Here is a 12,327-nt window from a genome sequence, read left to right on the forward strand (position 1 = left end):
TTGCAGCGATTGCAATTCTTATCACACGAGCGTCGAAAATTGTACTGATGATGTTGATGATGTCGATTTGAAAACCGTTGCTCCAACTTAGAGAGTACTACTAAATAGGAAGTCGCTCGGTGTCGATTTGGCCGCTTCCCCGTCGTACCAGACGTCCGAACAGCGTAAATACAATTAAATCAATTTAAAACAATAAAAGTAGAAGCAGCAACAGCAGCCGCAAGGCAGCAGCACAAAGAGACAATGATGGATGGATGGATGGATGACAACATCCCGGTGCAAAGATAAGCGAGAATGAGGCATCGTGTGGCTGGCTGGCTGAGTGTTTCGTTCGTGAACACTGGCGAGAGAATCGCGAGAGTGACCTAAAAGATTAAGAGATTATTAGAGTCCGGTACGCCAGTCTATAAGAACTTACATTTACAGCCAACTGTACCGTCATTCAAACACAACACACAACACAGCACCCACATCACGCCTTTGGCAGAGTTCCCGTCTCCGTATCGACGGCGGCGTCGGCCGTGTTTGTCTCAATGTTTGCATTAGTTTTGGCTTCAGTCTTTAGTGATTCTGTGGCTGCCTCCACAGCGTCTGTTGCTTCTGCTGCTACTTCTGCTGCTGCTGCTGGCGGTGCATTTTCATCAGTCTTTGTCTTGGCCTCACGCTCAAACAGAATGACCAGCTCCGTGTGCGTCGTGTGGGGGAACATGTCTACGGCCACAGCGGATTTCGGATAGAAGGGTTCGCCCTTGTAGTGTTTGGACTCGGGTCTGGCCAGCTCGATGAAGTTCCGCTTGGCGCTGTGTGGATTGCAGGAGACATACACCAGACGATTGATGGCACTCGCCGAACGAATGGCAGCAATCGAACGATTATCTACAGAGGAATGGAAGAATCAATTAGTTATAATACCCAAAGATTGATTTCTGCTGGAGCTTACGCAGTCCCGCTCTGGGAGGATCCACCACGGCTATCAAATCGACTGGCTTTCCTGGCTCCTGCTCATACATCGCCTCCCGCACCATGCTCTTGATGAAGTCGTCAGCGTTGCCCGTGAAGAACTTGCAGTTCTTGATTCCGTTCGCTTCGGCATTGAATTGCGCATCCTTGATGGCATCTGGTACGATTTCCACGCCCAGGACCCGCTTGCAATGCTTAGCAAAGGCCAGGGCAATGGTCCCAGTGCCACAACATATGTCCAACATGGTTGTGTCCTTCGTAGGAGCCACCAAATCAATGGCCTGCTGATAGAGCACATTGGCTCCTTCGGTGTTGATTTGGAAGAAGGCCAGGGGACTGATGCGAAACTGGAGTCCCTGAATGGTGTCTGTAATGTGTGTGGTGCCCAGGATATGGTCGACGGGGTTAACCATTTGGCCAGCCTCGCGATGCTTGACATCCTGATAGTACAAGGAAGTGCACTTGAAGATGGCATCATCCTGTTCACTCGCGTGCTCATAGAAGGACTTTAGCTCCTGCTTTAGTTCCTGCTGTTCGTCTTCACTCAGATTGGAGGAGAAGATGCCCGCCACCAGCATCAGCTCGCCCGTGGCGCTGGAACAGCGCACCATCAGCTGCCGGAAGTGTCCCACATTGCCATCTGGATTGAAGGGCTGGAATTTCGATTGCCTCACAAGGTTTTGAAAACTCTGGGCTGCCCATTTGGCTTGGTCGGGCAGGTGCGGCAGATCCTGAACCTCCGCCACCTCAACAGAGCCATCGCTGTAGCTGCCCAAGCGGAACCCCACCACGACTTCGCCTTCCGAGTTCTTTCCCACCGTAAACTCGTTCTTGTTCCTATAGCCATTTACCGTGGGCGAGGGCAGAACTTCATTGAATTTAAAGCTATTCAGATGTGGCTTCGCCTGGGGATTGATCTTCCTCAGTTCTTGGGTGTATTTCTTCAGTAGCGTGGACATTTCCTCCGATTTCTGCTTTAGTTGCTCATCGTAGGTGATACCCGCTAGTGGACAGGTGGCCTCTACGGCTGTGCGTTGACGTTTCGGCTTGCCATCGGTGGCACCTCCTGCCGCTCGCTTTTTCTGCAGGGGATCGGCGGATGCCTTTGCTGCCAGCGCCTTCAATACCCTTCCCTTCCACTTGTAGCCGTTCAGTGTCTCCAATGCCCTCTGCTGGTCCTCCTGCGTGCGAAAGCACACAAATGCAAACTCCTTTCTGGTGGGGGACTTGATTTTCGTCATGTCCAGCTTCAATGTATTCTTCAGTAGCTTTTTGAACTCCTAAAACGGGAAGTGGTTTAGTGTCTTGAAAAGAGGAACATACGGATGTCTCTTGCTTACCCCAATTCCAAAGTACCCCATATTCTTCACTTCTATTTTGTATATTTCCGACGTAAACTCATTCCGCTCCAAATAGGCGTACTCCTCGCCGGCTTTTTCCTGGTCGGGCACGTCGTTGGAGGCAGATTGCTCTACCGCTGTCTCCTTTAGTGGGGCATCATTTGGCGGCACTTCAGAAGGCGTTTCTTTAATTACACTCTCCATTATAGTAAAATTCAAACGAAATTTGAGCAAAAAATATTCAAAACAAAAAACACGTGAAAAAACATGTGGAACCGATATTCCGATATTCCTCTGAAGCCCCCTCTATTTAAACAGTTCAACTACTTGAGGTAAATGGCGAAAAATATTAACGATTGTACATTCTTCTTGTAGATCCATGCCATATTTCCTCTGAACGTAAAAAAAAAGCGAAATCTTCCACCTGAACTTGGCTAAAATGATTAAATTTGCATTATATTCGGTGGAAAATTAAAATAACCCTTTGGCTTACAATGGGTTAATTGTGCTCCGTCAAGGATTGGAAACCATATTTCTCGATTTTGATATTCCGTTGAATATTACTAGTTAAATAGAACCTTCAGCCTTGCCTACATAATTTTATCCGATTGATGAATCCATTTTTCTACAAAATTGGCTAATTCGACGTGAATACCGTGAATGGTCAACTTGCTAGATGGAAAAAACATGAAAAGAAAAGAGATGCAAGCTTCTATAATATTTATCGCACTAAAATATCGCTATAAACATGCCGATAGCTAACAATAAGTTACTCGTAGCTATAAAACCCGGCGCATATTTTAAAATTTAAACATTTCAATAATAAAACGTTTCTTATTTCGAAGGCAATTCGCATTCTTTGACCTCTTCAAATCGCTCTAGGGCTCTATATAGGATTTCTTGACGCTCAGCCAGCAGCTGCTGCATTTCGGGTTCATGTTTCATAATGTTTCCGATCTCCACCAGCAGCTCCGATGCCCGTTTGAGCTTTTCTGCGCACTCCACAGGGTCCTCCTCCACGCGCAAGGCCTGTGCCACGAGGGCCTCCTCCAGGTCGATCAGCAAATTGCCCCGAAAGATGCTCCAGCCGCCATCGAAAATGTTGGCCAATTTCAGGAGCTCCTCGCAGAGGTCCACTTTTCGACTGAGCGACTCTTCGCTGAGTTCTGTGGGGACACGACACTCGGGTTACTACCGTATACGGAAATCCCCGTCAATCGCCGTTCTGCTTACCATCCATGGTGAATCCTGGAGCATTTCCATACAGCTGAGTGAGGGCATATTTCGCCTGAAGGACATGGGTGTTGGTCTCATGGAGCTCCACTCGATGGCGGTAGATGAAATCCTCGAAATCCACGGGTGTCGTCTTGTCCAGCGCCTCAATCTCTTGCTGGAGCTTGGCGTCCGAGAGCAGCACTTCCTTAGCGGATCGCTTCAAGTTGCATAGCTGGCACTTCCAGTTGGCCGTATTCTGGAGCGGATTCACGGAGATGATCTGCGGGGAAAACGGCCTATAAGAACATACCCCCTCGACCCGTACTGCTACTGACCTTTCCCGCCTTGCACTTAACGCATGTCTGTGCCCCGGCAAAGGTGCCTAGCTCTGTGGGATCCTGACACCTGGCACAGGCGCAATCGAAACACTTGGCTTGCCGCAGGTGTAACCGTCGCTGGATGGTGCTCCTCAGGGGTTGGGTGTACGAAATGCTCAGGATCTCGCCCTTGGCAATGGCCCGCTTGGCCAGGAATATAATGTTCATGTCGTCGTCGAAGCGATGCCGCATGTTGGGCGCACAATCGTGTGAGATCATGGCCGCACCGGAAAAGAGAGCTCTCACCTTTCGCCGTTCTCGGGGCTGTCGCAGCTCGAAGGTGTTGGTGTCCAGGATGGCGGCAATGCGCAGGATATCCACCTCCGACCAATCGCGCATACCCAAAATGGTTTTGATGAAAGTTATGAGATTGGCCCGCAGAACTTGGTACAGGGGTGTCGCCAGGCGCTCCTCGAGGTGATCCTCCAGGGCGGAGAGGCGGGCAAAGCCCTCGGGATCGCTGGCCTTCAGCTGCATGCAACGCAGCAGCATAATCACGCAGTAGGCGGACTCCTTGCGCTCGTCCTCGCCGGGCGTGTAGTTAATCTTGGACTGAAAGTTACTACCGGACATGAGCTGGCACTCTGCTCGATGGTGGGGCGACTCCTCGCACTCCCTCCCGCACAGCGGCCAGCTGCAGGAGCTGCATTTGTAATAGTTGCCTCGCTGCTTCTGCGGGGCTAGCAGATTCCGATGGCAGCCCAGGCAGATGGGCGCCGAGGCCACCTTGGGACCTAGCAAGAGGGGTGCCTCCCTCAGGATCTCCTCCCCAATCTTGACGTCCCTGGTGGCGCGCAGATGCCGGCCCAGCGTCTCGTTGGTTGCCACCTCATAGCACTTGCACTCGCGCTTATGACCCTGCTTCCAGTGCTCCTTCTGGTGCTCCCGGCTGCAGTAGACCACGCTCCGGCAGGCGGCACACAGCTGCGAGGCTCTCGCCTGGCACAGGGCACAGGATTTCAGCGATGAGGACATTTATGATCTGATACGATGGTAATCTTCCACTGATCTTCGGACTAATCTTCCACTGTCCTCTCACTGTAGCTTTTCCTGGATCGCCGTGTGTTTGCGTAATGCGCAACGTTTGAAAATTCACTGAAAATCCAACATTTCTACATCTCTAGTGTTCTGTTTTCGGACTCTACTCGCGATCTGCGATCTCTGTCTGCGAGAACTTGTATTGTTTTGTGGCTCTGCTGCCAAAAAATAAATCCGATCCAATGGGACGCTCGAGAGAACTCCTCTCTGGCTCTCTCCGATCTCCGATCTCTTGTCACATGGCGCACGACGATTTAAATTTAGATCTTATATCTCTGTGTTGTGTTGTGTCGTTGTTTCAGAGCCAAGACAATGTCCAATTTGTACGGCAACATTATTAATGCCTTGGCTAAAAGTTGATCTTTCTCTGCAATTCACTGCAATCAGCTAGCTTTTGTCTTGCAGTCAGTCCAACGGCAGTCGTAGCAGTCAGAGTTTGTCTGACGCCTTCTTTTCAAATCTTTGAGAATAATTCTGGTTTGCTGTGGTTTTTCAAGCTCATATTTTAATATCTCTCTAAAAGATATTTGTAAATATAATGAGAGCCGAAGTCGGCCAGCAGCTTAAGCATTTAAATTTATAAACAATGGTGATCCCATAATTGTCCCCCCTCTATAATAATAATTTAAAAAAAACAACTCTCGAAATCAATTAATTTCATTTTAGCAATTCAATAATTTATTTAGTATTTCTCATTATGTTTAATGTTTAATTGGAAATCAGTCTTTTTTATTTAAATAAGAGTTAAATGCATTTTGTTTTTGTGCTTGTTTCGTTTCGTTTCATTTCATTTGATTTGATTGGATTGAAATTGATTATTTGATTGATTGATTTAAAAAAAAAAAAGTTCTCTCATAAAATACGTGGTATACAAAAAAAACTATAAATTGAACTAAAATTGTTTGTTTTTGTTGTTGTTGTTAAGTTGCATTGTTGCTTGTCTTGTTGGCGGTTAGTGTTAGAAACTAATAATAGGGTTTAAAATTAAGTTGGCTTTAAAAAAAAACATAAATATACACGATCGATCGGTAGAAGATAACTTAAAACTCTCATAAGGAGATACTTAGATACATCTCCATCTCCTTCTCTCTCTCTCTGCCTGTCTCTTTCTATACACCTAAGAAGCGCTGCATAAAATTTCATATTATAGACAACAATTTCATTTAATAATTTTCACTAAACAATAGAGTCATTTTCCACACATTTTCCTTCGGTTTTTGTTTTAGTTTTTTCAGCAACACAAAATGCTTGGGGCAACATGCTGCCAGCTCTCTGATACGTGATATGTGTTGCGGCAGCATGCTGCTAGGTCGGTTAGCATAGCAAAAAAAAAGCATACGAATGTGTTGCCAAGGCAAAAGGCGCGTTAATTTTGGTTTCTTTTTTTTTTGCATAAGCTACAAGAAGGCTATATACGATACGATATATGCATGTATTTGTGTATGTGTACACCCCATACACCCCATTTGGGGCAAGGAGTCGTAAGTGGTTACCAAACGAAGACTGGGAGGAGTGGAAGGATCCCCCTCGTTTCCAGATTTTCTTGTAATATCGTTTTGCTGATTCGAATACATATTTTGTTGGGGTGGTATTTTGTTGGTTTCGTAGATGGATGATAAATGCTAACTTTAAATTACAATTGGCGCTACATTAATCATTAGATTAGACTGAAAACATAAGCAACATTCAAAAATACATAGTTTATAGTTTCATTCGTTCTAGTGGTAGTTGTCCTTTCTGTGGTTTCATTCAGACATCCTGCTGCTCCTTGAAGTGATGGTAGTGATGGTGGATGTGCTCGTGCACATAGCGATGGATCATCGAGCTGGAGGCACTGGTGTCCAGCTCCACCTCTTGCTCTTGCCCCTCATCGGCCTCCAGGGCCTGCTGCTGTTGCTGCTTTCCACCACTCTCGGTGACGGCCTCGGCCACGGCCTCACCCACATCGTCGTTCAGATCGATGAGGGTATCGGTGCTGACCACCTTGCTGGGAGTGCTGTGAGTCAGCGGTGGGCTGGCCGGCAGATCCTCCTCCTCGCTGGCCAAGAGGTGCGCGCACTCCAAGGCATCGCCAAAGATTTTGGAGCCTGCGGAGCTGGAGCTCGAAGTGGGAGGACGCTGCTCTGCTAGAGATTCCTCCTTCGGTTTCAGTGGCTGCTGCTGCTGCTGCTGCTGTTGGTTCTGTTGCTGCTGTTGCTGCTGCTGCTGCTGATGGTGATGCTGCTGCTGTTGCTGCTTGTGGCGATGCCGACGCTGCTCCCGCTCCTTCTGCTGCAGCTGTTCGCTGAGCTTGGCATAGATGAGATTGCCGTAGTTCTTGTAGTCCTTGCTGGACCGCTGCTGCTGCTGCTGCTCCAGTCGCTGGTAGCCTTGCAGCAGGCTCTTCTGATTGTGACTCTTCTTGGGTATGGGCTGCACTGTGGCCACATTGCTCGGCGTCGGCGGTGGCGAGTGGGCGGCCGATCCGCCGCCACAGATTGTGGCATGCAGGAACGAATCGTAGCCACAGAGATTTAGCTTGTTGTGGGCACTGTTGTGACTGTGCTGGGCGGCCAGTACGGCCGGATTAATGGCCAGCTGCTGATGGTAGATGGGTATGTGCGGTTGGGGATGGTCGTGTTGATGATGACCTCCCCCCACCTCGATGACCGCCGGAGGCGCTGGCACCTGTGCCTGTGCCTGTGCCTGTGCCTGTGCCTGTCCCTGTCCCTGTGCTTGTGCCTGTGCTGGCACCGGAATGCTGCAGGTGGCTGCCGCCGGATGGTTGCTGCTGGACAGGGACAGAGACAGGGTGCAGGGTGGTGGGCTGCAGCTGAGCGGAGACTGGGGGGCGGCAGGACTGTGGTTGGCAATTAGTGTTGGAATTTTCGATCCCGTACTGGAGCGTTGGCGTTGCTGTTGTTGTTGTTGTTGTTGTGCTGCCGGTTGCCGTATGGGACTCACATTGGCTTGGGGTTTTCTGTGTGTGTGGCAAAAACAATTTGACTTCAATTAGTAGCTGGTTGGCTGATTGCATGGGCTATTTGTCAGGAATGGTTATGGATGGTTAGTGTTTCAATTAGGGATCCGAGTGGGGGCTGGGGAGGGGGAATGGGTCGCCAAAAAGTTTGCAGAACAAAAGGAAAATGCAAAGAGCAAATGATTTATGGTTGATTGGGTGATTGTGTGTTGGGGATTGGTGATTGCTGATTGGCGATTGGGGATGCTGCTGCTGCTTACCCATTCAGCTGAAAACACAGGCGATTCTTCTCCATGCTCTCCCTGATGATGCTTATCAAATCGTTTCGATTTAGAGCCGATTTCCAGCACTCGGCCGACTTCCGCTGCTGCTGCTGCTGCTGCTGCTGCTGCTGCTGCTGCAGCTGCTGATGATGGGATTGATGGGGGAGCCGTGGCTGGCGCAGCTGCACTCCGTCCAGCATTAGCTCCCCCGCCAGGGGCGGTGGCGACACCGAGGCACTCTTGTGTGCCGCCTGTGGCTGCTGCTGCAGCGACTGTTGCAAATGGCGGTTCTGCCAATTGCCGGAATCATTGCCCACCGAGAGGCTGCGCTGGCGCGTCTCCAAGCAGTGATCCTGGTACTGTTTTTTGTGGTTCAATTGTTGGTGGTGGTTGGTGATGGTTTAACCAAAAAATAAATATAAAAATAAAACATAATTCAATTAAATAATAATTAAAACAATCAAAATGAATGCAGAACAAAGCAAAGCAACAAAAACAAAAACAAAAGGCGACTTTTGGGTGTTGGGTCATACAATGGAGGGTGGGGGGGAGGGTCGGGTGGGGTCGGTCGTTGTGGCCATGAATGGTTTGAGTCGTTTCGTAGCCACAATTCGATTTTCGGATTTGATTGGATTCGATTTGGAATTTTTTTTGTTTTTGCCATGATTTGTTTGTCTGTTTTACCTTGTGCCTACCTTTTGTTTGCGCGCCCTCCGCAACATCTTCACGCGCTGTGTGGCCTGCTTCATGTAGATGTCCTGCTGCCGCTGATGTTGCAGCTGGCGGTGCGATGAAGGACAGTCGGGAATCGTGGCATCGTTGCCCGCCGCCTGTGTATCCTGTTTGAGATTCAACATATTCTCGTAGGTATTGTCCGGCGTGTCAGCACAGCACAGCTGCTGCTGTTGCTGTTGCTGTTGCTGTTGCTGTTGCTCCAATTTGGCGCCGCTCTGGTTCTTCTGGTATCTGCCGTGATGATGGTGATGATGGTGGCTCTTGCTGCCAGCACCCTTGCTACCGCTCCCACTTGGCTGCTGGTCTGCTGCATGCGACTCCCTCTCTCTCTCTCTCTCCTTCTCCTTCTCCTTTTCGCTGTTGCTGTCATCGTCCTCGTCGTCGGACTTAATCAGTTTGCGCGGTCGATACCGATGCTGGCGGCGTGTGCCGGCGGATGTCGTTAGCGCTCCACCGCCGCCACTGCCGCCGTTCATTTGTTTCGACATGGCTGCCAGGCCCGTGGGCAACTTCTTCAGTTTGTTGTTGTTGTTGCTGTTGCTGTTGCTATTGTTGTTGTTGCCGAGTGCTGCCGCTGGAAGGGGCACAGAAGCGGGGACAACGCCCATCGCCATCGCCGGCTGCTGTGCGGATTTCGATTTGCCCTCGGGACTGACGGTGAGGCGCACATTGATTGTCTTGCTGCCACAGTGGGGCACCACCACGGACTTGCCAATCGACTCGTATATGGTATACACAATCCCCACAATGTCGTCCTTTGTTATCTTGCCATGATGCCCGTCCAGATCGTAGAACGTGAACGAGAACTGCAACGGCTGCGAGGACTTGCCACCCTCCACGGATACGTCGCAGGTGAATTCCTGAATGGATAGATTTTTTTATGAGTACGAGATAGATTGGAAATGAATAGAGTGATGGGGGTGATTGGGGGGAGAACTGGAAATTCTCTACATACTATCTAACAACACCAGAAACCACTTCGTGGCATAGTAGTGCTAACAATTTCCCGCACCACAACTGCAATCAACTTTTGGCCAGCAATTTCTGATGCAGTAGCTGCCACAAACAAAAATTGCTAATAAACTTTGCAACATTTACAAGCATAAATCTAACTATTCCAATTGAAGGTGCAACATGTTGTGGTGCCACACATTAAAACAAAACAACAATTAGCACAGAGAAAGAGAGAGAGAGGAGACCACTGAAACCAGTCGAAAATTGTGGCCATAATTTGACTAAATATTTAATTTGCTTGCCACTAAAGAAGCAGAGTGGCAGTGGCAGTGGCAGAGTGGCAGTGGCAGCAGAGATTCTAAAGGGGTGCTGGGGTGGGAGGCGGTGATGGCCCATTACCATTGATAAAGTGCTGCCCAAAGCACACAGCATCCAAAACAGTTGCCACTCTCCTGCTGCTCCTCTCTCCCTCTTGTATAAATAAATATAATTTTCTTTTTGGCTGCTGCTGCTGCTGCTGCTGCTGCTCTCCTCTCGGCTTGTAGATTTTTAATTGCCTCTGAGTGCTTTTCGTGTTTGTTGCTTTGCTTTTAATGGTTTTTATTGAATTTTAATGTTTTGATATTTTTTTTGGCGAACAGAACAGGCACTGAACACGGAATAACAAGAGAAGAAGAACAGTAGAAGACTCTCCATAACAGCAGCAGCAGCAGCAGAGGAAGAGAATGCTCCATCCTCAGTGGGTGGTAATTGAAAATTGCCGGCGCCCTTGTGTTAATGAAATACTTTTTCCCGCCTCCCCTACCCTCTGAGACGATTCTTTGTGGGGTGGAACAGCAAATGGAGAGTGAAGCAGCAGCAGCCATTGAAATTTTAATTAAAAGCACATTGAAATGTTGAGTTTATGGCCGATGTGCGTTGTGGCCCAGTGGGCCATGAGTTATGGCCAGCAGAGAAGCAGGAGGAGGGGGCAGTAATAACAGCATGCGAGTGGATTATACTTGACCAAAACAACAACAACAACAACACAGCACCCCACAACACCTGGCTAACAAATGGAAAAACAAACATCATTTAATTTATCATCATCACATATTTATAAGCAGGAGACCCTGCGATTGGGGCCACAAGCAGGTGAATGAATACCCTTTCCCAAGAGCGGAGCAGCAGCAGCCACCAATAATCTCCTCTATCCATCTATCGGAATACACTTAGATGTCGCTCTCTTTCGAGGACCATCCGTCTGTCTGAATGCATGCAAACGTTAGCCAACTCCTTCGAGCGCTTCTCTCTCTGGATGGTCCTCACCACAGCGACAGGCGACGTCACCTTATAACAAAATTCAATGTTAAATATGCTCTCTCACTGCCCTCTTACTGCTAACTGCTTACATTGGCATTGTTTCGCCCCCTTCTCTCTCTCAGTGTGGCCGTGCAGTTTGACACACGACTCGAAGTGTCACGGCCACGCCCTCTTGCGTGTGCTTGCTCTATGCCAAAGCCAGGAATACCCTTATCTGCTTTCAGTGTATAAGGAAGGAGTGCAAGTGAGTGCTCCATAAATATTTGGGTTATGAAACACGATGGGAATAATACAAATCCATAAATTCCGCCATAATTGAATGGGAGAATTGGAAATCAGAATCAGATTCGGAATCAGAATGGACTATAAAAATAAATGTTTATTGGATTTGGTTGGGGTTGGGGTTGGGGTGGGGCGGTTATGCTTGGCAATCGATAATCTAATAAGCTTATCAAGTTATTGGTATGATGGAGTGATGGACTGATTGACTGATGGACTCACCTCCAATCGGATGCGCTCCTCCTTGTGGTGGTGCAAGTGACGCGAATGCATCTGCTGATGGGCTCCATGTGGAGCGGCTGCCGCTGCCGCTGCCGCATCGACCACATCCTCATCGACGCCTGTCGCCGCAGCCGCCGTCTGTTGTTGTTGTTGTTGTTGTTGCATATTTGCATATTTGCCGTGCTTGCCCCCGGAGCTGCTGCTGATGCGTAAATGCTTCGTGTGGCTGCCACTACTGCTCATGTCCTGCGGCAGCTGCTGCTGCTGTTGGTGGTGGTGGTGCCTGCTGGCATGGGTATGGGGCATGGGCATGGCCTGATGATGATGCTGGTGCCCCTGCTGCTGCTGCTGCTGCTGCTGCTGCAGCTGCTGCTGTTTGTTGCTTGCCGAACCGGAGGCATTGCCCGGTGGCGTGGTGATTATATTAACCACCGGCGATCGCAGTTGTATATTATTGTCACGTTCGCTGACCAGCAGCAGGTCGGGCGGGGCGCTGCACGAGGAGGAGGCACGCACCTGGTGATACATCAGCTCCTCGGAGTCTGTGGTGCATTCCTGGACTGCAAAGACACCAGGGAGAAGAGGGGGAAAGGATACTTTTAATTAAAATGCAAAGTGGCATGAAATTGTCGGCATCAAAACAGCGCTGCCACCCCTACACCCCCCCAGCCGCTGCTGCTACT

The 12,327-nt window shown here is 49.1% G+C and overlaps 3 protein-coding genes across 5 annotated transcripts in view; all 3 read right to left on the reverse strand.

Annotated features, from left to right (window-relative positions):
* Positions 1-272: 272 nt before the first annotated feature.
* Positions 273-2,586, reverse strand: LOC108150923 (tRNA (uracil-5-)-methyltransferase homolog A). The gene is made up of 4 exons (XM_017279253.2): positions 2,301-2,586; positions 941-2,240; positions 419-876; positions 273-365 (listed from the first exon to the last, which is right to left on the reverse strand). The coding sequence occupies exons 1-3, from the start codon at positions 2,502-2,504 to the stop codon at positions 473-475; spliced, it is 1,908 nt and encodes a 635-aa protein (XP_017134742.1). The 5' UTR covers positions 2,505-2,586; the 3' UTR covers positions 273-365; positions 419-472.
* Positions 2,587-2,995: 409 nt separating this feature from the next.
* Positions 2,996-5,051, reverse strand: LOC108150924 (SET domain-containing protein SmydA-8). The gene is made up of 3 exons (XM_017279254.2): positions 3,851-5,051; positions 3,534-3,795; positions 2,996-3,466 (listed from the first exon to the last, which is right to left on the reverse strand). Exons 1-3 carry the CDS (start codon positions 4,865-4,867, stop codon positions 3,135-3,137), a joined length of 1,611 nt encoding a protein of 536 aa, XP_017134743.1. The 5' UTR covers positions 4,868-5,051; the 3' UTR covers positions 2,996-3,134.
* A 1,259-nt stretch (positions 5,052-6,310) lies between these two features.
* The window catches only part of LOC108150918 (protein naked cuticle), a 40,458-nt gene continuing 34,441 nt past the window's right edge, over positions 6,311-12,327 (reverse strand). For 2 of the 3 annotated variants that reach the window (XM_017279246.2, XM_033386444.1), the window contains exons 2-5: positions 11,645-12,204; positions 8,848-9,747; positions 8,150-8,511; positions 6,311-7,889 (exon numbers count right to left, since the gene is read on the reverse strand). In XM_017279246.2, the coding sequence (XP_017134735.1) occupies positions 6,680-7,889; positions 8,150-8,511; positions 8,848-9,747; positions 11,645-12,204 (3,032 nt within the window). In that variant the 3' untranslated portion in view covers positions 6,311-6,679. The remainder of the gene's footprint in view (positions 7,890-8,149; positions 8,512-8,847; positions 9,748-11,644; positions 12,205-12,327) is intronic. The other variant, XM_033386445.1, reaches the window with a different exon arrangement.

Source organism: Drosophila miranda, chromosome XR (assembly GCF_003369915.1).
Source record: "Drosophila miranda strain MSH22 chromosome XR, D.miranda_PacBio2.1, whole genome shotgun sequence".
NCBI classification, from domain to species: Eukaryota; Metazoa; Arthropoda; class Insecta; order Diptera; family Drosophilidae; genus Drosophila; species Drosophila miranda.

Excerpts from the sequence above, each read along its gene's own strand:
- LOC108150923 (XM_017279253.2), bottom strand. The coding sequence starts at position 2,504 with ATGGAGAGTGTAATTAAAGAAACGCCTTCTGAAGTGCCGCCAAATGAT. Across the intron at positions 2,241-2,300 it reads TGGGGTACTTTGGAATTGGG|GAGTTCAAAAAGCTACTGAA; the intron begins GTAAGCAAGAGA and ends TTCCCGTTTTAG. Across the intron at positions 877-940 it reads TCCTCCCAGAGCGGGACTGC|ATAATCGTTCGATTGCTGCC; the intron begins GTAAGCTCCAGC and ends ATTCCTCTGTAG.
- LOC108150924 (XM_017279254.2), bottom strand. The coding sequence starts at position 4,867 with ATGTCCTCATCGCTGAAATCCTGTGCCCTGTGCCAGGCGAGAGCCTCG. Across the intron at positions 3,796-3,850 it reads TTAAGTGCAAGGCGGGAAAG|ATCATCTCCGTGAATCCGCT; the intron begins GTCAGTAGCAGT and ends TTTTCCCCGCAG. Across the intron at positions 3,467-3,533 it reads TCCAGGATTCACCATGGATG|AACTCAGCGAAGAGTCGCTC; the intron begins GTAAGCAGAACG and ends GTGTCCCCACAG.